General features: G+C 38.1%; 1 protein-coding gene across 3 annotated transcripts; it reads right to left on the bottom strand.

The window, feature by feature from the left end:
• Window positions 1-4,047: 4,047 nt before the first annotated feature.
• MELK (maternal embryonic leucine zipper kinase) lies at window positions 4,048-25,755 on the bottom strand. Of its 3 annotated transcripts, XM_067315363.1 has the most exons (18): window positions 25,689-25,755; window positions 24,847-24,947; window positions 24,470-24,555; window positions 23,937-24,053; window positions 23,249-23,392; window positions 21,647-21,715; window positions 20,453-20,545; window positions 19,846-19,944; window positions 16,795-16,863; window positions 16,137-16,235; window positions 15,086-15,172; window positions 13,682-13,810; window positions 10,661-10,807; window positions 9,714-9,939; window positions 8,013-8,106; window positions 7,400-7,568; window positions 5,687-5,790; window positions 4,048-4,472 (listed from the first exon to the last, which is right to left on the bottom strand). In XM_067315363.1, the coding sequence occupies exons 2-18, from the start codon at window positions 24,908-24,910 to the stop codon at window positions 4,295-4,297; spliced, it is 1,974 nt and encodes a 657-aa protein (XP_067171464.1). In that variant the 5' UTR covers window positions 24,911-24,947; window positions 25,689-25,755; the 3' UTR covers window positions 4,048-4,294. The 3 variants fall into 3 exon arrangements, with proteins under 3 accessions (XP_067171464.1, XP_067171467.1, XP_067171466.1); XM_067315366.1 differs by lacking the exon at window positions 10,661-10,807; XM_067315365.1 differs by lacking the exon at window positions 21,647-21,715.
• Window positions 25,756-27,084: the final 1,329 nt, after the last annotated feature.

The following is a 27,084-nucleotide window of genomic DNA, read 5'->3' as shown; positions in this document are numbered from 1 at the left end:
TAGTAAATACATAAATATTGCACTTTTCTGTATGAAAGTGCAATATGTAGTGTGTGACAGAGGGCAGAATGAATCTAAGAATGTATGCAAGTATTTTGAAGTTGCAAAAAAACATCTTCCAGGTGTGAAACAAGCTTTGAGGATAGAACATTATTTTGCAAACCTCTTGGTAAAGCCACTTTACTGTTTAAGATCTCAAGAACCCAAGGATTAAAGCTTTAGGATTTGGCAACTACTCTCAAATATTTTATGATGAGGTAACTGCGCTTGTTATCTGGGATGTTTTCTAGACATTTGATAAACTTTCTGTTTGTTTTTTAAACTCTTCACTATTTTCATAAATTACAGATATCAGCACAGTAATTCCCTTAGGCTAATATATTGACTCTAGTTAAATAAAACAAATGGCAGATAATTAGTCTAGTAGTCTCAGCCCTGACCAAATTTGGGAAAACAAGTTTGTACTATGTGTTTGTGTTGTTTTTAAAGCAGCTCTCACTCTAGACTCAATCATTAACGTATTTAGCTTTAACATTTTAACCTCTTTTGATTTCACTTTTTCTCCATATTAATTCCATCTTCAAATTACAGAAATAGGCCACTTCAAATTTGTCAGTTTCTTATTACACTGGCATCCTAACTGATCACCTGCTTGCCTTTCTGCAAAATCATCCAGTCAGACAAGTTCTGAGGGAAAGGGGCAGGGAGAAGTAAAACAATGTGAGAATATTTTTTAGAAAAGATACCTTTCTGAAAACTCCTACTTAAAAGTTATTGCACAGGAAGTATTTCCATCAAGCTTCAGTAGAAAGAAGATTTAAACATGTAAACAGATGGGCTGTGTGGCTAAAGCAGGAAGGATCCTCTCCTATCTATTCCTCAGAATAAAATTAAAATGAAATACAGCTTTGACAAAATGCCAAAGTTGCTCACCAGTCCTTCTTTGAAAGCTCTTTCTCTAAAGACACAGCACAACCAATTTGTACTTCCAGAGGGCATTTGATATTGCAACCTGTAGGAAATAGATTAAACTGGGAAGGATAGGGATTACTTCATGAATTACAAAGATAAGGGAGTCAAAGAACTGAAAGGTGATCTTTTGGAGTGGGGAAAGGTTCTCATGTTTTCAATAATTGATCAGGGACTATTTTTGTTAAATACCTTTATTAGTGGCCCAGATACGAACTGTAGTGTGCTAATGAAATTTGCTGATAGCACTAAGTTAGAAGTGAATGGAAAGGAATAGAAAGAATGGATTGAGAACTTGTGCAGTGGAAAGAACATGAATATCCATAGCACAAAGTATTAGGGTAAATAGTTGTAGCAGAAGAGCAAAATATTTGCTATTTATGAAGTATTTATGAGCCCTCAGCTGGAATACTGGAAATACATGAATAGGGACCATTTTGGCTACCTACTTCCAAGGAAGATGAACTCAAATCAGCTAGGGCAGTGCTAGATACCAGGATGATGAAATGGAGAGACAGCAGAAAGCCATAAGAGCTTGGCTTATTCAGTCCCACAAAACAAATGTTGAATAGTTGTGATTATACTCATAAAGACAACTTGGAGAAATAGTAGCATCATGGAGAGGTACAACTTAGGCTTGACAATAATGACTAGAACACATTTACGTACAATGACCATGAATTAAATTTAGACCTAAAAAGAGGTTCCTAGCCACAGGAATTCAGTTAGGACAGCCTCATCAGATGCAGTATACCAGAAAACTTAACTGATTTCAAGACAAACTCTGACAAGTACAACTTTAAACAGTCTGATTGCCTTCAAGAGTAAGTACTCAGAACTCTGGGAGGCAGAACATCCCTTCTGGCCCTGTGTTCCTATGTACAAAGGCTTCTGTAAGCTTGGCTCGCAAACCATACTGCTGGTTATTCATACATTTCCTTTATTTATTAACCCTTTTGTCCTGCTCAGAAATCCACCTAAGGTCAGCTGAATCAGCTTCACATCTTCAGCAAACTCAGTAAAAAGAAACATTTCTGGCAGCATAGAACTACTTTAGTTTCAAAAAAAAGCACAAAGGAATCTTGCTTCTTGTCCATTCTGGTGATTATCACCAGATGTCATATATTTACAGCAAGGGATATTAGCCCAAAAAAATCACTACTGTAGCCTGTGAAGAACTTCATTACTTCACACACCAGAACATGTAAGACAACTTGCAATAGTCATCTCCCTTTTGTTTTTATTTTAAAATTAAAGAAAGAACCAGGCATCTTACTGTTTGTCCTTTCATAACATCAACCTTGTCACTCTTAGCAAGAATGTAGAAATTGACATAGAATGTGCTTCTAAGCACGGGATACTTTGGTACTAATTCCTGAGAGTAAAATTAATACACCATGAATATAAAAGTAAGCAAATATTTCAGTTCAGTCACTTCTACCTTGCACTCAGTTGGGGTTGGTGTCTAAGACACATATTACGCTATTCATTAGCTATACTATGTTATCAACATACCTCATTCAATCACTCCTCCCATTTGCTAGCCTTGTTTCAGTTCAGATGAGATCCAGGCGGAAGCCATATTCTTGGGTAGACAGTTTGTAAGCAAAACACAAACAAAATCCCAAAACACACACACAAAACACAGCTAGCACAATACTGCAATACTCCAAAAATATCAACTATACCCCATGGTTGTATTTTCATCTGATTTCCAACTGATATTTAGCAGACTCAAATTTCAACACTTAAAATCCAACCAAGAGTCTAATGTTGCAGTTAAGAGTTACCAAGTACAGAAAGTATTTAAGTGTTGTTTACATTTAAACACTAATTTGCTAAAACAATGGGCAGTAGGCATGCTTTTTTCAAACACTAACTTTGATTTCATGTTCCTGTCAAGTACCACCTGTAAATGGTAAACTACACACAGTGAAGGTGTTTTTCTTTATCAACACTTCCACCCTTTCCTGAAATCCAGGTGCCCCGCATTCATTACCTATGTGAAGAGCAGCACACAGAAAACATGGCATTGGAAAAAAGTGTTAGACACTTCTACCTTTGACAGTAACCGGTTTGACAAGCAACTCCTTCTACCTTGCTGCATTAAGAGATATGCATAATAAGTGGACTGTTTAATCAGCACCTTCATCTCACGACCCCTAGCCAGAAGCTTCCATGAATACTCAGCTCCTGGAGAGGTGAACCCAATCTTTAGTTAAGGACCAATAACATACACCACAATTCCTTTTATATACATCTTAAGAAAAAAATCTGCAGCACACTGTCATTAACCACAGTAGCTGGATGTTTTCTTTGTGTTGTGTTTGTATAGAGAAGACTTCAACAGACCTGCCTTCTCACTGCTGCTGCTTGGATTTATACTAGTGTGGTTGTGGTACTCCTGCTCAGGTACATTATTTAATCAGGCTAAGGTCATAAGCTCTGCTACAGGATAGCCAACATGGAATACTTGAGACAGGTACTTTTTTTATTTTTTTAAAAGGAGGATATTCTAACACTCCATTCAACTCAGACAAAACTTTATGCAGAACTAAAAGGGAAATTTGTAAGTCATATCCAGTAACAGAGCTAAAATTTTGCTCTCAATTCTGTTAATGACCTCTCTCTGAACTGCTTGTAGACAGTGCCAGTTATAGATAGCTTCTTCATTCAAGGCAGTTCAAAGGTGCTAGAATTCTTAATATAACATTCTCATGGTCAGTTAATACAAGAGCATCAGAAAGTACACACAGTTGTTAACCATCAGAAGGCTCAGTAATGAATTACAGTAATGTTTTATATGGGTTGATAGTTTAAATCCTACTATTGTTGACTTAACATTTATTGAAGACAGTCCTATTTTGTACAATGTATTGAGCATATAGTTTAAGTCACATCTGTGGTCACCAGAGTTAATGATCTCAATAAATCTTACTTAAGGCAAAGACAGGAGGAGAATTATGCAAATGAGTTTCTGAACAACATGTACTTGATACCTGAAGACATATCAAAATAAGTTTGAGCATAAGATCACTGTTACCCTTATCTGCACACGTGAAAAATAAGAGGGGAGACTAGTTTACAGAATTTTATTTTAAAGAGATACAAATTTCTCAAAGAAAAAGAAAACAAAAACATACAGAAAGCATGTATACAAAGACAGGTGATTAAAAAGGCAGAATTACAGGTTTGTTTTCTAATATAGCTGTGAATGTGACAAAGAATTTTTCTGAACAGGTTTTTTTAAATGATGTTATGATTAAAACCTCAAATGTCTTAGGCAGTACAAAATTTCTGCCTTCTCAGCACATGCATCAGCAAGTCACACTTTGCAGCTAGATAAAATGTCTTCCACTAGTCTCTTGTAGACCCAAGCATCACCTTTAAGCCGTTGTCTCCTGATACCCACTACTTCAGATTTACCAAGCTGGCACACTTCTAAGTCAAACTCCATAGTAACTTTGCCAAAATCTGACCGTGTTTGACATTTCAGGGTATAACTATATGGAAAAAGTAAGGAGAAATAGAATAATCATTGAATTGTTTCATATTTTCTTTGCAAAAAGTTTGAATGGATAGAGTATGAAAGCACTTTACGTAAAGAACCGCACTGGCATACACTTGCTGAATCACTATTTAACTGCTCAGAGTTAGGGTCATAGGCATCTGCATCATATCACAATGTTGTCCAAAAATTGTCATGCCAACTGAGAATGCAGTGAACACAGAACTTCGGATACTTCAGCCCCAGAATATTATCTCTATGCCCAAACACATAATACCAAAGGGTTTCCCAGCCATAAGAACTACTGCCAGCCATAGACCCTGACTCTCACAGAACTTGAGGGCAAGGAGATAATCTTGTATTTTTACTACACAAGACCACTCTCCTCTCTGCAGAGAGGCCTGTGATAAGAGCCTGGCTATAGTTCAATTTTTGCCTGTGTGCAGAGTGGAAAAACTGATCCTGAAATTTAAATTACTACAATGAAGAGAGGTACTTCTGAGTAGTTAAGTATCTTTACAGGTTTTGAGCTTGGAAATGTATCAAAAGTTGAAATACATACTAATCTTTTACAATATCTATCACTTAGAAAATTCAAGAACTTTAGAAGGTGCATATGAGTTTAAGGCATGACAATTTTTCATGCATTGAAAAATTAGGAAGACAGACATTAAGCTTTGATCAGAAGTAGGAATCAAACCCAGTCTCAGTACCTTAGTCCATTTAGTAAACCCTACAAATTAACACAGGCTTATATAATGGTGTGAATTCTGTGCAGGTTTTGAAGTTTTCTTTCTTGCTAAGTCACTGTTTAACTGCTCAGAGTTAGGGTCATAGGCATCTGCATCATATCACAAAGTTGTCCTGTTTGGCTGTGTTACTGTATCCTAACAAACCACTTGCATTTATGATTTCACAAGGGATAGACAAAATTCACATCAGTCTCTAAGAACTACCTTGCTATTACTAGTTAATGTCTGCCAGTCAAGGAGCTCTAGCAGAGTTCATTTAACATTTCATTTGTCTTTCATTGTTCGGATAATTTTTATTGCACACATTTCCACTTTGTGTTCTCTATGTAGAATAGAATCTTTTTACAGAAAGCAATGCGGCACAGAGAAGGTAAGTTTAAATACTTTGCTTTATCAAGGACTGGGGTACTGACTATTTAGACAAATACAAGCTTAAGTCACCAGACTTTACACTTACCCCTTCTGAACATATTCTACATTTTTCATTGGAAGGACAGTGATTATTTCATTCAACACCTGGTCTGGATTCAGTAGCTGAGTTGTGGTAACGTTACAGTGTGCCTAAAAGTAAACAGCTCATTAAAAAAAGGGGGAGGGGGGAGGGGAAGAAGAGAGACTAGAAGAATGTATGTTTTTTCCTAAGACTAAAGACAATATGGGAAGTTTTCAAACACAAAGCTTTAGAAGACCTAACCATAGTGACAAATGCTTCAAATTTCCAGTATTATCATCATTAAGACATTGTAGTAGAGGCAGGAATGATGAAGAAACAACTTCTGGACAATTAATATTAAAGTATGTACAAAATCTAATCCAGTATAAAATCTGAAGTAGCAGTGATAGTCTAGGGCAGCACACAGATTAAAAGCCTTGTATCTAGCCAGGGGAGGATTCCTTGACAGGATTATGGAAGACAGACATATGACTTAAAGCACCCTACTGCATTCTCCGTAGTGGGGAAACTGGCTATAATATGTTGCTCAGCTGAGACTGCACTTCTGTTACAGGCACAGTTCGAGGCTTTTCTAATCCTAAAGCATTACAATACTCAAAGCAAAAAGGTAACTTAATACTATAAATTTTACCCAATGTTGGTTAATAATGCATATAAAATTTGTCTAATAAAGGACATCCTGAACATCTTTCAGACACCCATATGTAAAAGGAGAAAGGCTATGCCAGCTGTTTAATAGCTAGCAAATATTCATTTAGCTTCTGAAAGACACAGAAGCAGACCTGCAAAGACAGGATTATAAAAAAGATTGAGAAATGAACATAGGTTGAGATGCAAAGGAGAGAAAACATTTGGTTCTCTACATGTCCCTGCTCAGCCTAAAAAGCATGTAAACCCCTTCTAGAATTTCATTTCACACTGCACAGTAGTTCTGTCTTCCACCACTTTATTCCAGTGCCCCTACTCTATTTTGCATATACTGTGGACATGGGAAACTGATGCACAAAGATGAGCTTTTAGAGACTGCAGATTTAGCTTTTTTCCCTGCTGCTCAAGTTCCTGATTTCCTAGTGCTGTTTAGACTCCTGTCAGACAAGTTGGTCAGGCTTGTAGCCCAACATGTCCTAAACTTGTAAGACTGCCACCTTGCTTCTGACAAATGCCATTTGGAAAAGCTTCAACTGGAATACAGTGGGTCAACTGCATTTACACAGGCTGCAACACAAAATGGTCGTCTTACTGATAGACAGCTCTTACCATCAAGTAGGCATCCTAATAGCTGCAGCTCCACAGCTGAAGATATACATCACTTACGTCTATAGAATTGTTTAGGCCTCAGTAAAAGTCTGACCTCCTTCAGGTTAATCACTCGCTTTCCAAACTTGTTATCTACAGATTCAAGTAGAAGTTCATTCCTGCATAACTCTCAAAGTACACTAGCTGCTTTTTAGTCCTGCAATTCTATTTACTACACGCAAAAATCTAGCAGTATGCCAATGTTGTCTGATGCCTGTTCAGCAAAACTAATATTCATCTTCTGGACTTCTCAATTTGGTACTACAAGTTATTAATGCAATGCTAAACTGTTATGTTCACCGCAGTATTCCTATGGGCATTTCTGCACATGAGCAACTGGCCTGTCAATGGCTACTTAAGGGACTAATAATGAACTGGACTGGATACAAAAAATATCAAAGCCTTTTCTAGCAACCATACCTTCAGTTTCCTTGGACCGTCTGTGCTGCATCGTTTCTTTTTGCTTGGCGTGAGCATTGTGATCACTTTATCTAGTCCTCTTTCAAGACTTCCAAACATTTTGGCTCTTCTCTTCTTTTGGCTGCTATCCACATGAGCTAGGTTGAGATCTAATTCTACTGAGTGACACCTGTTACATGAACAAATTAGTTGTTTTTTCTCAGTGTTCAGGTTTTACTTATTTATTTCAGATACATCACTAAAAGATTACCAGACCAAGCAGAATGAATAAAACCAAAGCAAGCACAGTGTGTTATGAGAGTTTCTCTTCAAAAGGCATTTGAGATTTAAACCCAAAGTTGTGTATAAAAACTGCAGCTCTCTGAGGAACTGTAACAAGAAGAAATTTGTAATTATGGAAAACAAATATATTCTGAAGATAATTCAGTTATGTTAATTCTTGAGCTTCCCTCTACCTTCAGTGTTCTAGTGAACGTAGAAAAAGCTTTTAGAAGTTTTTTACCAAGACAAGGGCCAGCAAGTAGTTTGCTGTTGTGCCACGGCTTCCTAGTCTGTACATGGATTAAGGAGTCCTGTTCCAACTAGAAATGTGCATAAGTAACTGGACTTTTACCTTCTTTCAGGAAGAATGTCAGCTGTTGTCGATTCATCTGTATTTGCCGAATTTGTGGGTTTCTTAACTGGGGTGACTGTAGTGAACTGGATCTCTGAAAGAAAGAATCCAAGTCAAAGCAGGTATGTTTCTACAGTGAAGGACTTTCTTTTAGCAAGTATCTCATGACTAGTAATTTGTTCTTAAAACCAGCCCCCCTTTTCTGCCTCTGTTCTGTATCTTTAGAATGAGAAAATAGGTTTTTATATAATCACAAGACTTCCTCTATTATACAAAGAAAAATTCAAAGTGATTTCCCCAGGGTTCTACAAGTCAAACCTCACAGCAATCAATACAGGTCAGCATTAGAAATTTGGAAGGGGAGAGGATTGGAACTGCTTTGCCACTGGTGCCAGGATAAATATTGAGCAATTCACTGTGTCAAATATTAGCATTCTGCACCAAGTCATTTATATGGAGGCATCCTTTATACAAAGGGTGTGAATTATATAGCCATTTTTAATACAGCACATTAAAAAACAGCCTAAAAAGCTCTATTCACACTTTGACATCTTCAGCTTGAATTCCAGCTCACTACAGAATTTCATCTAGCCCCACACGATGACCTCAAAATTTTCCCTATGTGTTTGCACCATTTTCTCTCAAAGTTTTACTACTACCTTTCCCAAATGAAAGACCTTTCAGTGTTAGCTTTCATTTGTTTAATCCTCAGAAAAATATCTAAGTGAGCTAGAACTTTTTTCCTACATTCAGTTTTTAGAAAAAGTATCTGTTTTTGCTTTTTAACCTTAACATGGAGACAAACTGTTCACAAGTTACCATGTACAATTTTAAGACAAAAATCAAATCAGTATAAAGATCTAGCTGTTGTAGTGCTCTTCTTCCTTCAGTATTTTACAAAGGATATTATGACTGAACATAGGTATGGACAGAATCATTTATAACTTAAATCAGTCTGCAAAGACCTGCTGTTTCTGAACTATTTCCCCTATCATCTGAAACAGGAAAGAGTTAGCCCTTACATTATCAACAAAGTTTTTACGCTAAAGGGTAAAGGGAAGAGTAATGTATGTACAGGACCAATCGTCAAGAACAGACTAGAGACTGTGAGGACGGAAGTCTTTGGTAGCTCATCAGAAGAATTGACACAATTTAGACAAATGTCTGTGGTTCATCACAAGTAACAGTAAGATTTATACACTGTTAACAGAAGTATTTTCACTGTTACTTTGGCCTGTTATGGTGAAAATGCTGATATGCTACTGTAAGAAATCCAAGCAAGAAGCAGTAGATGCTACCCTGAATAAGAGCATCCCTATATTTTCATTCAACATAATAACAAAGGAAAGCAAAAAAGCATACAGGAAATTTTGTTCTAAATCTTTATGGAACAAAGGAAAACTGACACAAGTGAGTTTTAGAAGCATAGCACTTGGTTCCATGTTATAGTGCACTGAAAGGCCTGCACATGTGACACTAAGAAGCAATGACTTCTGTAATTAACACTGAAGTAGCATGCCCTGATGCACGGTTAAGCTTCTTGCAGCACCTTATCAGAAGCAACAGAAGCAGCAGACTGGTGAACGTGTGTTCTTGGACAAAACAACATGTGCTGGAAACATAACTATTAAGTGCTGGATATTTTAAGTTACAAAATTCCTAACCTGCACACATGCTACAAGTATTTGTTATATGAGGTACCTTTGAGGGCTAGTGCCTGAAAGGGTATGGGCTGTGCTTGCTTCTCATTCACACTCCTTGCAAAAGGAGTCTTTGGAGCAGGAAGTGCAAAGGGCATTTCATTTTTTACAGCAGATTCTGTAGCAACATTCTCTTTGTTTTCATGCTTCTTCAATGCCGCTTTTCTTGTCACTGGAGTTGACAGTGTGAATTCTATATCATCCAGTTCAGCATCATGCTCTGAATGCTACAAAAGATGTAACAAAAAAGGCTTATTATGCTGTATTCTGATCACATTCAGGGATGCTGTGGACAAGGAAATTCTAAAATTTAAGCAGATCAGATGCAATGCTTATATTACACAATACAGGGATATAGTTAAAAAACGAACTTCAATACCTCTGATTCTCCCTACCACTTGATAAAAAACATCTTGCTAATTCACTTGCCATTTCTTTATCTGTTCTAAATTTTTCAGCTTCCATATTTAAGACTATTTCCCACCAACTCATCTAAACTTATCTAAGAATTTGCATTTGGTCTAACTGTATAATTTGAATTGCTTCGCTGGAATTTCTCATCTATTACAAAGAAGTTAAACTTCTTCCCGTTACCTTTATAGCCTTGTCCAGCTCTAGTCTAGCTCTGAGATCTTGTTTTATCATGCCTCATGCTTTCCAGTGAGTTCTAAAATCCTCTTGGCCCCATTCTCACTCCTTACACGCTGTTAGGCAAACCAAGTGTCCAGGTTCACATCAAATGAATCATGACCTACAGCTAGAGGGAAGCTACAATTTATGTTCAGCTATGACATCTAAAAAGCTTCTTTACTCAGTTTACTCCCTTGGGCAAAGTCCTGTATAGAACCACACATTTATGTATACAATAAACATTATGTATAATGAGAATACAAGATCTTTGAAATAAGAACAGTAACTTTTTAAAAGTAGGATTAGTTCTGCAAACACCTGCTTTGTTCTTGGAATATTTAGATTTAATTCCTCAGATGGAGATTCTTCAGACAGCGAAGCTGAATCAGAAAATTCCATGGATCCAAATGCATACGGCACTTCACTGCTGTTTAGCACATCTTTGTATGTCATGTTCTTTTCAGACTGAAAAAAGACATGGCTGAGATTCGAGTGCAGTTTTAAGAGGAAGATTAGAAAAATTTCGTCAAGTCTTATTTCTTTCCAAGTTCCTAATTATAGGTAACAGCTAACGGAAGTTCCCATGCCAGTCAACTAAGCTTTGTAACAAAATTTTAATATTGTCATTGTGATGTTGTCATTTATATCAAGAGCAGATGTGAAATTATTCTCAAAGAATCATCTTTCATGATCTGTGTCAAGAAGAGAAGCAACTTGCAAAAGTACCTGCCTTTTATTTCATTCAGACCACAAGCTCTTTTAACCAAAGCCATGTAAACTGCAAAGAACCCAAGAAAATAATGCAGTAAAGCCTGAAAGAGGGCTGGATAAAGGCAAACACATTACATCAGAACATATGATTATGGAATCTGTAACAATACCTGAACTGGCATTCAGAAGCCTTCATATAATGGCAAGCCCAGTAAAATAAGTTTGTTAGTAAACAATAGGATTCACAACTTTAGTCAAGAATTCTAACCAGTAAGATTCTTTCATGAAGAGAGGGGCTGCATTTGTCTATAGATAATACCACATGGGTAGTTGAGCAGGGATATTTGGCTCTCTATAACCCCTTCCCAGACCAAACAGATCCTGCCAACTCTTTCTATGTTGAAACTCTTCTCCAGCATTACACTGGGAAGGGAAAAGATGACTCCAAATTATAGAGGATGGAAAAGGAGGAGGCAGAAGACCAAGCCGCCACAGCTCACCCTTCTTCCCACTACTTAGAAGTGATGAAATAGAAAATATCATTCCAATTCTGGGGAGGAGGCAAAGTTACAGACAGATTACAGGACACAGATGTCACAGGTAGAGACTATAATATCACAAATAGTAGAGATATTTGAGCTTAGTTTTCATTCCATATACAATCAGAATCACAATATTACAGTATCCTCAGTTTCTAACAACCTTTTGTTGATTTCAGGAAACTCTTCTCAAGGACTTGTTTTGTACCACTTCCCTGAAATTGCATACAATTAACTTATTAGTCCTCAGCTGAAAAGAATGCCATTTTAGGAAGCTATCATATGGTCAGTCTGCAGTTAGGAGTATCTTGGCCTGTGATCAAGATATTACAATGATCAGATATTTCAATACTATCAAAATGCAGAAAAAGTTTTCCAGCATGCTACCAGAGGCACTACAATGATTTACTATAAAGTCCTTATCAGACACCTGTTAACTACTGCCATTGCCCTTTGTAGTTCAAATCTTGTTCCATTGCACTATGAATGCCTGAATAGGATATCTTGGCTACTATGTTCAAGAAGTTCATGCAGTGGTTAATTTTTTGGAATATCCTTGCACTTCAAAATGCTTGAAATAATTGTGTGTAAGGCTGTGTCATCCAACTGTCAAACTTGCTAGAAGTTCTACTAGTTCCTTTTTCTAGACACTAAACCAGTGCTAGCTAGAGAACTTTGCTGGTTCGACATTCCAGCAGATTCAGTAGATATTCACTTAGAGGCAAGCAAGCTGTGTTCTGAGCACTGTATTGGGACTAATGTGTTGTTGCATTGTGTAGACATGATTATCCAATCATCTGTCAAAGCATATTGCATGTTAATGGTAGCGTTGTGCCTGATCTAATTAAGCTGGGACACCATTTCACCAGTAAAGATGAAATAACTTCACCGCATTAGTTCCACTGAACCTAGAGAAGCTCCATGTTAAAATTATCTAAGTTTAGAAGACCAGAATATTATACATATTTAGTAACATTTATGATTTATGCTCTTTTATACAGTACTGGCAATCCTAGAGTTCTGATTTATACTTCAGAGCAGTTTTAGTAAGTGACCTGAAGTGATTTACATGCAGTTGAATAAGACTGTTATGAAAGTATTTATTTTGATTGCATATCATTGAGAATAGCACATTCAGATAGCTGGTCAAAAATTTTGCACTGAAGTTTACAGTTCATGAGGGAATGATTTAGAATTATGGCAATTTCTTTATTGAATGCTTCCGAGGAGTTTGACAAATATAGATGACTATCACTGACATCACATATAGCTATATGTGCTATATATATTATATATGTGTGCTATATATCATATATAGCTATATTATATATTATAATATATAACATATTACAAGCAGCTTAGTAACTTTAGGCAAGCTCTGAAGTGCCCTGTTTGCGCTTTGCTATCAAAGCACAAGAACAATTTACCGTAAGACCTAATTACATGCATGAAGCCAGTGGTTCAGAAAAACCTTCAGGAATGTTTCCTTCACTCAAGTTGAACAGCATGTTTTCAAATGTTCCAAAAGAGAACAGATAAGAAGGAATGAGTCTCTTCCCTTTGACTATCAGCTAATGTAGTGTCCATTTCATTTAAAAGTAGGTTACCCAAACAACAAGCCAGTATGTTTTGGAAGACCTTCCTTACTAAGCCATGCCAAATGCAAGTAGCAGCATACAAAAGTATTTAGACAAACACAGAAAAGTGACAGTTTGCCTAAAAGCATTTCTGCAGGGAGAACAGAGACGGCATAAAGGAGGATCACCTGGACTGTTCATGAGGCCCAGACAATAGGTAATTTTAATCTATTTCCATGAATAACCAAGGGGAGATTCTGTATGGTAGTCAGTTATAATGCACTACATCCTTCCAGCCAGTTATCCCAATGATGTCAATTTGTAATACTTGCCCAGCTTGCTAAAACATACTAGTGAGAAGACTGAACTGTTTAATGACCAAGACTTTGGCTGACTGCACATATTCTCTCTTACTGATGTTTAGTGAACCAGTCTGTTTCCCCAGGCAGAGCTTGGTTAACGCAGAGAAGCTTTTCAAACAGTATTTTAACCTGTTGATTTCTAAAACTTACCACCAGGCCTGCCAATTGTGTTGTACTGGCATGCCCTGTTAGAGATGGAAGCCAAAGGTGAATGCACTTGCCACGAGCCTTCCTGGATTGAAGCAAGAGATATGTTGCTGACATTTGGTCATATTTCCACTAAAACAAACAAATAAACAAAACAAAAACAGTAAATCTATGTTTGGAAAAGTAAGTACAAAGCAAGTTTGGACTTCAGTTTCTGCATTTCTTATGTTTGATCACCTAAGTGTAGTTTCAGATTTCAGTTGATTTACACTGTGCATGGAAGATCAAGAAACAGACTACGCTTGTTCCTGCTTGAAAATTAGTGCATGATACAATTATAATGAGAACTAACGCTAGAGCCAGAAACTTTCTCAATTGAGGTGAACGGCAAAACTCCTATTCCTAACAAGAACAGTTCAGCGCGGTCAAAACTTCAACCAGACATCAAGATTTTTTTTCCAGATGGCACCAACTTTTTGCATGATCTTATGCAACTCAACTTGCATGAGGAAAACAGGTATGATGCTTGACAGTTTTGCAACATACTACAGTTAGACTTTAATTATAGAGGATTTGAAGTCCTCCAGTAAAGTTCAACAAATTCAAACTTATTTTGGATAAAACAAAGATTCCTCCCCCCCTCCCCGCCCTGGACTTGTAGGTAGATTCAAATTATTTTCTGTAACTGAAAAACAAGTAGCATTAAGTCCACAAATGATCCACTTGCAGTATTACAGACATTTTTAAAAGTTTGATTCTACTAAAGCTAGATGGAAAACCTATCACTTTTTCCAAAGTGAAAAACTACTTCACTGCTATTGTGTAGAAAGAAATTGAAATTCAATTTCAAGGGAGAAAATTCACTTTCAGCTTAAAGCTAGAGTACACATCATGCATTAAGTCTGTTACAAATAGCTAGGATGGCCATTACTAACATTTGTACAACTAATGCAGAAGTAATCAGTTCACCTTATATTATTTGTATTCAAGACTGACTAAACAGATTCTTTAGATTGCAAATAAGAATTCCCCCCAAAGTATTTTTATTCTGAGTGAAGCTCTGATGTTTTTCCTCTTGCTTATTGACTGTTATAATGCAAAGAGTTAACCCAGCATATGACATCTGTTGTTCAGCTATGGATTTCTGCAAGTATCTTTTGACTTTAAGAGAATCACAAGAATTTTAACATTGTGGGAAACAAAAGTAAGATTTAGGTAAAACCACGAGTACAATTAAAGGAGAAAGAAAAAATAAATTTGAACTTCAGAACTGTAGTTATAACCTACAGTTAGATTCTAAAGCTCTGCAGGGGCTCTTTACATCTGGAAAGCATTATATTTATGAATAAGTGAGCATTAAATTTACTGTATTAACAGACTAATTAGTTCCACTGACATAATTCTTACCTCTGATATTAACTCCGATATACTTTCCCTGCTCTGTTTATGAAACACAGACAGCTCTGTTATGCAATCTTCATCAAGGTGTCCCAGCTGCAAGAACATGATATGTATTGAAGCATGAGACTTTACAAGTTGTCTTCTATATCTATATCTGACCATGACATTGTCATGAAACCCACTGGGCTGAGTCAAGAATCAACTATTTTAGACCTTGCATTTTAAGCAGTTAACATGTCTAGATATTGTAGGGAGCATAAAGAAAGTCATACAACTTCTGCAACTTCAGTTTGGCTCCTTCTGACTAAGAGGTCCCAAATTTAAATGAGGAAGCGGATGAGTTTTACTAGAATGCTGCACTTTCATCTCTGCTGAAATACTCAAAGTTATCAGATATATACATTTTGAAAAGAGCCAGTTAGCACTGATACCATGCTGCACATACAGTAAAGCAGTTCTTTATACAGAGAAACAGTGACACCCAATGGCCCAAGGTGGGCACTGGGTGCAAATACTCAAATTCTTCTCTTTAGCACCTACTACTGACAGCTTGAATTTTTTTCATATTGCCCTAGCCTCTCACTTAAGTAAAACAAGTGAGAGAGAGAGATGACAAACATTACTTTCAATGAGCTTGAAGTTTATCCAAACTAGCTATTCTCTAGAAGGACTAGATATAGGACAAACCATAACTGTGTGACATGCTCTGAAGAATATTTGTATTTTGCACCTTTAACGAAGTATTGACCTAGCAATATTAGAGAATTACCTGTCATTCATATACGGAAATACTTCACATTATGATGAAAAGTCAGTTACTTTTCAAATTAAGCAGCAGTTGCAGAATACAATGAAAACACTTTGAAATTCCTCCACTAGAGAGAAGAGCAAGTAACCTCAAATAAACATTTCAACAGCAAGAAGAGTTAAAGAAGCAACCACAACTATCCCAAAGCTCATCTTTGGAGAACAGTCATCACATCACCACATGAGGGTATTAGTAAGCCAGTAATGCTTACATAAAATATTGTGACATTAATTTGGCAAATGTACTTACTGGGTACTTGCTTTGCCACTGAACAGGATCAGAATAACCCTGCATAAGCCAAGGATGACTTAACAGATGTTTAACTGTAATCCGCTTCTTTGGGTCCACCTAGTGGGCAAGTAAGAATTAAGTTGTTACTTAAAGCACAGAGGAACAGAGAATACAACTTGATTTTTGCCCCAAATCTGTGGGTTGACAAAAGCCCAGATAGAAATTAGTGTTCCATAACTTTGCCAAAAGGAAGGTCAAATACCTGAGTGGTTACAGAACCAAGATCAAATCGAAGAGCAGTTACAGAACCTATACTTGATGATAAACATTCCAGGAACGTTCAGCACTGGTTACATTGATTAACTGTAGCATATTTGGTACATTACGCTTCATCTATAAAAAGGTTAGTTCTTAGTTATATAGCAAAATTACCAACTCCTGAATGCAGGCTGTTTGAAGACAAATGGCTCTTTACACTATTTTCATACAGCAATAATTCTTACCACAGAATTTTCAGCAGAAGGCAATGTCAATCTTTTCTTCAAAGACCTGGAAGAACTAAACTTGTTTATAAACTGAATATTTTAAGTATTTTGTCAATGTAATATTTTGAGCTATGCAATAGCATTTTATGGACTTACTTGAATAGAAGCTATATCTGTTAAAACAGGATTACCTGCAGCATTTGGTGAAGTAGTAGTGTACTGCTAGCAGACAGCCACTTTGGAACATAGTATTTTCCTCTCTGCAGAGAAAAGTGGGTTTAGAACAAACTTTGAACAGTTAGCTCAAACTGAATTATGTTATTTGGATGACTGACATCCATCTTCAGTCAAAAAAGGAAGAACAATGGGCACATTAAAACTTAGCTATAAGAACCACCTGAATAAGTTTAATATTAGGTTAAGGTTAAAATTGAGAAAAAGTTATATTAGTAAGGAAAATACTATATTTGCTTTTGTCAGGTGCATTTTTAAGCGAGTTTCAGATACTTAGCTTGCGTGACATTTCCATCTCAACCCACTTTTGTAGCTAACCTCCTCTAACTATAAAATTGTTTTATCATATAAACTTGATATTTAATTTTAGAAGCACAAACAAGTTGGAGCATGAATTGTTGATACAGTATTAGTACTTTGAAATCTGAAGGTTCATTCAAACCACTATTTTTCAGATACTAAAAATGAAGCAGCCTCAAGATTTAGCTATTCTTACTATGAACAGATTACATCTTTCAAACTTATACTAGGGAGAGGAAAATATTTACAGGCCTAAAAAGGTGAGTTTCTTTTAATCAAATGATGTGTTATTCTTTTGGCAGCTTTAATTAATTAAATACTGAGAACCACTTTTGTACTTGAGGTAGGACAACAGTAGCTATGAAAAGACCTGTGTTCACCAGGAAGGATCATTTACTTCTTGGTAAAAATGGAAAGAAATCAATGAACAGCTATCATGAAACAACAATTTATCATGAAAGTTTCATTTCTGCAGACAATTGCCTCAATAACAAATTGGGTGGTATTATATTTACATTTATATATCTAAGTAGAATATGTATTGCTTTGACATCACAGGTTAAAGAATTTAAATGATGTCTTTGTAGATACTCCTGATGAGCTATTTAGAAATAGTACACAGTTCCACACTGCAGCTTTATTCTCAGACTAAGCAAAGTTGGGCAACATACACCACCTCTATGCTCATCCAAGAAGCTACAGTTATCTGTTCTGCTTTTAATATATTGCTATGGAACATGAGCGAAGGGAAAACAAAACTAGCACCTAAATGACTGAGAGCAATGCTGGAAAGTAAAAAGTTCACAATACCTAGCGGATTCAGAAAATCACCATAAATAAGTTTTTCTTAGAGAAACTGCAACAGATGCTTGATTATTCACTCAAAAAGTAAAGGTATTTACTCAAGAATACCCAAATGAAGAGATTTAGAGCATTCCACGGAAAGAAACATATTGCATGTGAGTGATATGATCCTAATTAGATCCAAGCTGCAGACTGTATTACACTGATTTGGAACAATAGCTCTGAGTTGAGATTACAATAAATTTCTGGATCTATAATGTGTGAAATTAAATTCCACAACAATGTATAAGTGTCCTAATTTGAATCAATTTTCAGTTCACAATCACATAAAATTAAAATAAATTCTGAGTGGAAGTAGTAAGCCTGAATCTTAAAATCCATAATTACAATTACCAGTTTTCTACTGCACTCAAAGAGGTTTTAAAGCTTATTAATCTCAGTTCACTTAAACAAGTTTCACTAATCAATGTTCAGTCAGTCCAAACAACTCAACTCCTAGCCCTTGCATATAATAAACAAAGATTATGCGACACAGGAATAATCATCATTGATGCTCTTAAAACCACAGTTCTCCATACAAGCTCTTAGTTCTTATATTTCCACTACTGACAAATCTTTATGAAAATAAATACTTTAAGCAATAACATCATTTACCAGGTTCTGCATCTTGGCATACTTTTTAGCATAAAGGATCTTCTGCAGTTCTGCGAGAACATGCATATACACGCGGACAAGTCTTTAATGTGTACTGATCTTGTAATGGATGACATCACAGTTCATAAGTAGAGAGGGAAAGTAGTTCAGCTCTGACTGATGACTTATTCTACTCCCCTTTATAGACATTTTACTGAGGAATTGCAAGTGCCTGTTAATAAGCATTATGCAAGTAAGAAAGTGATATCATTTTAATGCTGAGTTATCTGGGTACCAACATCTTCACAAGATCTCTTTGGGTCAGTTAGTCTCTGCTTTCTTTTAAGTCTTCTGCAACAACTCAGACTAAGCTTCCTATAGATCTATCAAGGTATTCAAGTCCACTCCAGTTTCGTCTAAAAAACTACATTATCTGGTGAACAAATCATGCGTTTTATTGAGCTCAGATTATTTGCACTCCAAAAACACAGCCTGCGTAGATGACCTGTCAGTTGCTTCCTCCTAAAGTAGTCCTTGAGTACTCTTAAGGATTCTCCTCTACATTTTAGTAGACTCCAGGTTAGAGAAACAAAAAGGGGTAGAGGAAGCCAAAGCTCTCAGGCAACAGAGCTACCGTTCATCTCATCCACTTACTGAAGGCTGTAGCGACAGGAATTTTCAGGCAGGCTAGAAGTGGTTGCTAGAGGTGTCTATTCAATGTGGAACAGCAGAAGCTTAGCTACATCAGGAAAATTTACACAGAAACAGAACCAATTATTGAAATCTAAGATTTACTACTAGTCTTTTTTTGCTGAAGCTATTTTAGAGTGTTTAGTGCATTTCCTCTTCATTCTGGAGGAAGAAAGCATAATAGCAGATGTAAAATTTTGCTATTCTTAAATATCAGCTCTTCTGACTTAAGAACTTTATTTCTGGTAAACCAAATGACTTAATATGCAATTGTACTAGGGGCAGCAAAGGGAGAAGTTGGATACAGGACCAAATACAAAAATTCAACCCATTGGCAAGAAAATACTTTTCCCTAAATTCTATTTGCTGTCATTCTACAGGAGCAAACTAGAGTACTGTAAAGGCCAGCAAAAGACAAGAGTGAAATTCACAAATATTGATAGGAAAAGGAACAAAAGTCAGTGGATATGCATATTTGTTCCAGGGCATAGTTGAACAGGCTCTGCCATTACAAAAATCAGAGACCTCTATTAGTGCTTAGCATGTGTGTTCCTAGTACTTTCTAGTAAATCAGCACATACCATTATCTTCTTATAGACAGCCATGACATTTTCATCATCAAAGGGGAGAAAGCCACACAGTAGAGCATACAGCAGTACTCCCATGCTCCAAATATCTGCCTAAAAAAATAAAAGTGATATGGCTTAGTGATAGATCATATTGTCCAGCTTTGACAAAGTCCACGTACAACTAATGAGAAGTAGTCTTCTTCCTTCTGGACAGAAATCTTACATTCCTAGTGCAAGCATACAATCTGAATTCAATTTTCCTTCCACTCAAGCTAGAGCACTGCTAAAACCAATGTTCTCTCCTCAGGTCATCAGAAGCAGGCTTTTCAAATTTTGATAGGGAAAGAAATTGCTGCATTACTTTCAATCTACAAGGATTTTTCTTGCAAAAATGAAAGCAAACTCATCACAAGGAACTAGCCAACAGCATGACCTGTGACTAGTAGAGTGCAATATGTGTTATTCTGGTCTATGACTTTTAAGGCTAGCTTCTCAAAACTACCTAGGCAATGTTATACAGGAATATTTGAGAGGGAAGTCAAGTGTGTGCATCTGAAGCTCATGACCTTAAGAACTTCAGGGTTATTAAAAAAAAAAAAAGCAACACTGTGCTACATACCTCTGAGCCTATATATGCTTTGCCTTGAATTAGCTCTGGTGCTGCATAAGCTGGACTTCCACAGCATGTGTTAAGATGATAATCAAGGCCACCCTAGAACACCACAGAAAACTGAATCACACAGAAGCATTAGACTTAAACTGTGTTAAAGCCTCTAACAATGAGGCATTAGAGACCATGGAGGCTTCATTTTCCTCTGCCATGCATCTACATTGACCTCCTCTTTTGTTTTGCTATAATCTATGACTTCACTAAGTGAAAATTGTTCAGTACAGTGAACATCCTATAAACATTCAGTTCCCGAACTGCTCATTCATTTATTACCTTCAGAAAGTAATAGTCGTCTTCAGCTCTTCATCTAACAAAAGTACTTCCCTTCAATATTGTGAAGGGAATATACATATGAAACTTGGGAGAAAGTGATCCAGCAGCTACTGGGCATGAGGCCAGCTGGCTATCTGTAACAATATTTAATGAAATAGCTTCGTGAAGAAACTATTACCATATTACTTTGCCTGGGCTTCATTCTAGACAGCTGGAAATTGGATATTATATCACTTAGCAGATGCTACTTTAGTCTTAACAACCTATTAGAGTATCTTGCAGGTAAAGAAACAGTTTTGGGAAAAAGCAACTGTCTTTGGATCAGTAAGACCTTCTTTCCATTAAATTGCTTCTTAGAAGCACCCAATTCACATGTTAAGTTTACCAAAGGGAAAAAGGCTCATAGAAATCAATTTTAAACTCAGGAAACAATTCGATTCAAGCATATGGAACCAGGATATCTATAAGTGTCACCCGCAAAAGCTATTTATTTACTTGTATCCACAGTCTCCACATATGTACAAATCTTTTGAACAAAGACAGTTTAAAGACAGTTTAAAGTTATGAGAGAATGTGCACACCAACTTAAAATTTATATTAAGGATTATTATACATACTGTAGGATAATCTCAGTGTTAGAGTATAATAAAAGATGAGATGTAAGAGGAGAAAGTGATGTTTAAGTTTGCTCATAGTCACACATGCAGTTAAAGCCCTACCAAGTAAAAACCAATTGCATGACAACCATGCAAACAGCTTGAACATAGGGGCTTAAGTCATTGCATTGCACTCTGAAATCAAATATGCATCTTTTACATGTGTATAGTATTTGACTTAGTTCTATTCTGTGAAAACAACTCATACTTCTACCTTTGGCTTTGCACAAAGTCCAAAGTCTGTCAGCTTCAAATTATGTTCATCATCAATCAGCAAATTTTCCTGATGGAAAAGAAAGTGGTAATGAATGCTTTTCACATAATTCTCCAAGGAACCACATTGTCTTTCACCTTAATTTTTTCTTGCCATTAGCAGCTAGAATCTACCTGAAACTCTCCTTTGGAGATTCAGATTGCCTGCTAATGAGTATATACACCATATTTCAGATGGGGAATAAAAGTTCAAATCTACTGAAAAGAACTTGGGAGGTCTTAGTAGACAGCAAGCTGAACATAAGCCAGAAGCGTGCTCTGGCAGAAAAGGTGGCCAACAGTATCATGGGTCGCATTAAAAGAAGCACAGTCAACAGATTGAGGGAAGTTACTTTAACTCTGTTCAGCACTTGGACCACATCTAGAATACTGCATCCAGTTTTGGGCCCTGCAGTACAGGATAGATATCAAACTGAAGCAAATTCAGTGGTTGGCCCTGAAGCTGCTTGGGGGCTGGAGCACTTGCTCCATGAGAGGGAACTGAGAGGATGATGTTCAGCCAGAGAAGAAAAGACTTGAAGGGGGTGGTGGGGCAGGAAACAAACCTCATAGCAGCCTTTTAATGCATCTACAAGGAGGGCATGAAGACAGAGCCAGGCTCTTCACAGCCATGCTTGGTGGCAGAATGACAGACAGCAGGCATAAGCAGAAACAAAGACATTCAGACCAGATATAAGGAAAAGCTTTTTTCCTTATGAGGACAATGAAGGACTGAACAGGCTGCCTGGAAAGATCATGCAGCCTCCATCTTCAGACTGACTAGATAAAGCCCTGAGCAACTTGGTCTGACCCTGCTTTGAGCAGAAAGTTAAAGTAGAAGCCTCTACAAGTTGCTTTCAGCTGCTCCAAAATTGCTCTTTGGCTAAAAGCCCACTACCTCCAAAGGTACAAATAATGATTCTCTGTGGGGAAGTTCTTTGGAGATAAAAATTTCATAAGTCATCTGGTAAACTGCTTGTACAGTAAGAATTTGCTTTTTTCAGTAAGAAATAAGCATCACTAAAAATACAAAGTTTAATCAACTCATGGAGAAACAGACTCAAGTCTTCCATTCACTATCCCTATGCTGAAATGACAAAAAAGACACAGGAAGGGGACAATGGGATGTGTCTCAGCTTACACCCTCTTTATAGGCACCATTCATTCAAACTATCAGTGGCTTTTTTTCTTGGGGCATGAAAACAGGACAGTTTGAACAGACAGGTACCATAAAGGTTTCTCAAGGTACAAACTGGAACACAGAAGATAATAAAAATGCCTAACTGAAATCAAAGTTAAGTCCATATCCCTGTTTCATTCTCATCTGGCCCGTGTGGTTCTACTGCTCTTTTGGAGGAAGATCATTCTTCAGATACAGCTGCATTCAGCTCTGCTGAGGAGTGTAGTAGTAGCAAGTAGAAATAATGTATTTTCAGAAGTTATAGAAAAAGGCCTTCTATGCACAAGATAATGAAAAAGGTATAGCTTACTTCAGCTACTAACATGGAAATAAAAGTCCATATTCATTATTTGTTATAAATATTTGACTACTATTCAGGCTTACTGGTTTGAGATCCCTGTGGGCATACCCCTGACTGTGAACATAAGCAATTGCTGAGACAATCTGCCGAAAAAATACACGAGCTTCCTCTTCTGAAAGGTGGTCCTTAGAAATGATGTAATCAAACAGCTCTCCTCCAGGACAATACTACATGAAGACAGGGAAAAGTACTTGAGAATATATTTAATCTATTAATGAGACATAAGTAACAGTGAATGCAGAGAAGACACTGGCCAGCAACTAGAGCATACTGTTTCACTTTCTTTGCCTTATTACTGTAATGCCCAAAGGTTCTCAAATGTGCCATATGTCACCTCTGTGGCAGACCAAACAAGCTTAAAAGTATCAATTATAAAATTTCAGGCAAGTGTCAGACATCATTATAGATCAGCTGCGAGATGACAAAATTTGGTATATTTAGGGTCCTGAAGTCCTTCCTGATGTCATTTTAAAATAATTGAAGGGTAAGTTAAGAATAATACTATTTTAATTACTGTGAACATACAATAGCAGTTGTTACAAGATAGAATACATGACAGATTATCAGCTTTGTTTTTAAATTAATGAATCCTGAACACATGCATTGAGATAGAATGTTTAGAATACTTTAATTTGAACTTTATCATCATCTACTGCTAAAGCTAAGAATAGTAACCTTAACCATGGCAGAAACATCAGTAACAATTCTTACTTCTAAGACCATGAATATTTTCTTGGATGTCTCTATCACATGATACAGCTGGCAAACATGTTGGTGACTTAAGCTCTTCATGGCATCAATTTCTATTTTAACACGAGGCAAGTCATCCTAGGAGACAACAAGATTCATGAAACTGACTACTTTTATATAACTGACTACTGTGCATCATAGTAAGCAAACTATCATGGAAAAAAATTCACTGCATATAAATGACAGCATAAGTCAACTTCTCAAATTCAACTCAGCAACAGCTTTGGTATTACTCCTCCAGAATTCTGGCACACTCATCAGCAAAACCTGAAGAAGTGGATCTAAAACAACTAGCATTTTCATTACTATTTTGGTCAAATTAGTACAATAGTTTTTGATTAATCAGTTTTCCAGCCAGAGAATGTTGTCCTCTCCAAGACAGGGCACAAGATTTATGTCCTTCAGGGCCAAGGAGCAGGCAGCAGCCTGCATTGTTGAGAACTCCATAAGATAAACAGACAACATTACCAACTTTTATGCATCTCTTGACTTACCCCTAGAGCTAGTTTGTCCATGATTTTTATTGCAACCTTTTCACCAGTAAGACAATGTTGTGCAAGTTTAACCTTTGCAAATCCACCTGAAATTCCAGAAGGGACATTTAGAGATCAATGCAACCACACACTTTCTTCCTTATAATCTCTCAGTTACATTAGAACATGTGGCATATAAGATTTGCTGCGTCTTCATTATGGGAAGAAGTCATCAATTTTATCAGCTTCCAACTACAATTTCAGAGTTCTGCTCCAAAAAAATCTACAATTGACACCAGATCCATAGATTTTAAAATAAGATAGTCTAAATTCAGATAAATACTTAAAGAATCAAGAAAGATCAATTGCATCTGTTTTCATTCACAGATTAAGCTTACCTGTTCCAATCGTTTCATATAGTTTATAATACTTGAGAATTTCCTCATAGTCACCTGCAGCCATTCTGAGACTGGCAAAGATCTGCAGTTCTTCTAAGCACCTGCAATCAGAAAGTGTAACTGGTGTCCATGTTTGTCTATGCTAGACATACTAATAGGCTTGGAAAGAATGTGCTGCAGCTCCAGCATAGCAGTCACCTGCTTTCATAATCAAATGCTAGATATCTTTCTGTAAACTCACTAGATGAGTACTGCTGAACGCCCTGAGGCTAAGGATGTAAAATATAAGTCCCTTTTAAGGGTGCAGTGCTAGAAGTTAGCTGCAAGGCTGGGTAACTGTTTTCACTGTAGTGGTGATGTTATACCTATGCATAGTCCTCGCTAACACAGTGGCCAAAGGAAAAGGCGACCTTTCAGCACTACTACGGTCCACTCCATCTTGGGGGCCGTACCCAGACGGGAGGTCGCGGCGCAAAAAGCACGTCGCTGCGACTACTGCTCTTGAAAGAGGCCCCAGCCGCAACCAGGCCGGTTCCAGGTTCTCATCCGCGCCGGGGGCAGGGGCCACACCAGCTCCCGGGACCTGGTGCGCGGGTAGCTGCCTGCCGAGAGGCACTGAGCGGTCGTCCTGCTTCCCCTGGGAATCCGCCTGCGGGAAAACCCGCAAGAGGCCGCCCGGCCCCTCCGCCCGCAGCGCCAGCCCCGTCGGGGCACGGGCGGCGGGTGCCACAGAGGCGCCCCGCGGCGAGGAACACCGAACCCGGGGCGGGACGGCTGGCGCTCGGCCCTCGGCAGCCCCCTGGCCCCGGACGCCCACCCCGCAGGCGAGAGGAGGCTCTTACCCGCGCCGCTGCCGCGCCCGCCCGGCACCGCGCAGACCTCACTCCTCAGGAGAGATCACACCACGGCCGTTAGTTTTCAAATACCCCGGCCGGCCAGCCCACATCCGGCCCGGCCAGCTGAGCGGCCAATCACCGTCGCAGCTCTTCCCGGAAAGAGGAGGGAACTAACCGTTCATGATGGGAAGAAGGTCGGCGCGTTATTTGTACGTGCATGCGTGCGTGCGTGCGTGCGGGGGAGGGGGAGGGGGTAATAGCATGGACGCCATGCTGGGAGAGTCAGCGCTCCTTCCGCTTCGGCGCGCGAGTGGGCGGTGCTTGCCCCGCACCGGAGGGCTGGTCACGGCAGTAGGAACTCTCTCTACTGATTTAAATTTTTCCGTGACATAGTCGTAGTGGATAGGTAAACCCGTGTAAGATGTTATTTTAACCAGAGCCTCTTCATTTTCCCTTATTTCCTGTGTTCATCGGGCAGGTTGTGAGGGCTTCTAAGATTGTTTCTTCAGGGACTCGTGGCAAAGCTCTGAGCATCTGCAGTTCAAATACTGAAGGGTATAGGTAAGAAGATACTATCTGGAGAAGAGAACAGCTGTTTGCAAAACCACAGGTTAGATGTTAAATAGGCTTGCTTTGAGTTATCTGCATAACCTGCATTTGACAAGGAGCCCCACCCACCCTCACAAAAACAGGCTTTTGGACACTCTGACGGAGTATTGTCTCAGGAAACTTTTCCTCATTTGACCCGTTCTAACCTACCCGCTCCGTTGTGACAATTCTAATGGGATAAAGGCGCAAAGTGCTAGGGCCCATTTTGTGCTGTGTGTTTTCTCGGTATTCCCCCTGAACGAGGCGCATGAAAGCACTCCTGAACACTGAGTCCATCATAGGTGAGCAATTCTGGATGGAAAAACAGACTACTCACTGTTTCTAGCAATCCCTTTTTTTCGAAAAGAAAATCTCGGAAGCTTTAACAGCTTGGACCTGGCAAGTTTTAGTCCACTTTCTAGAGTCATTGCCTAAACTAGTAACACCACTTAGTGAATGGCTCTTTGGCAGCTCATGCAGGGATCTTTCTTCCTCAGCATTCGGAGAGGAAGAGCAGGAACTCTGCAACGCAGGGACTTCCTTTCCCGTCGCAGTTCCGTTAGAAGAGATTACCTTGCAATTCCCTTCAGACAAGCCCTTCGACTCCTTCACAGTTTTCTTGAAGATTCTGCACTGTGAGGAACTTTCTTCAGCACTGCAGCAGTTACGAGAAACATCTTACCCTTCTATCCACAGGAATATCCAGGAATGCCTCATCAGTTTTTGTCGAAGATTCTCAGCATCGTGTCAGCTGAGCTGCCTGATGGGGCACAGAGAAACCTTTGGGAGAAAGGAAAGGTTCCAGTCACGTGTG

This window comes from Apteryx mantelli, chromosome Z, assembly GCF_036417845.1.
Source record: "Apteryx mantelli isolate bAptMan1 chromosome Z, bAptMan1.hap1, whole genome shotgun sequence".
Classification (NCBI taxonomy): domain Eukaryota; kingdom Metazoa; phylum Chordata; class Aves; order Apterygiformes; family Apterygidae; genus Apteryx; species Apteryx mantelli.
This window is presented reverse-complemented; position numbering and strand designations above follow the sequence as displayed.

Excerpts from the sequence above, each read along its gene's own strand:
- MELK (XM_067315363.1), bottom strand. The coding sequence starts at position 24,910 with ATGGCTGCAGGTGACTATGAGGAAATTCTCAAGTATTATAAACTATAT. Across the intron at positions 23,393-23,936 it reads AAATATTCATGGTCTTAGAA|TATTGTCCTGGAGGAGAGCT; the intron begins GTAAGAATTGTT and ends GTCTTCATGTAG. Across the intron at positions 19,945-20,452 it reads AAGCATATATAGGCTCAGAG|GCAGATATTTGGAGCATGGG; the intron begins GTATGTAGCACA and ends TTATTTTTTTAG.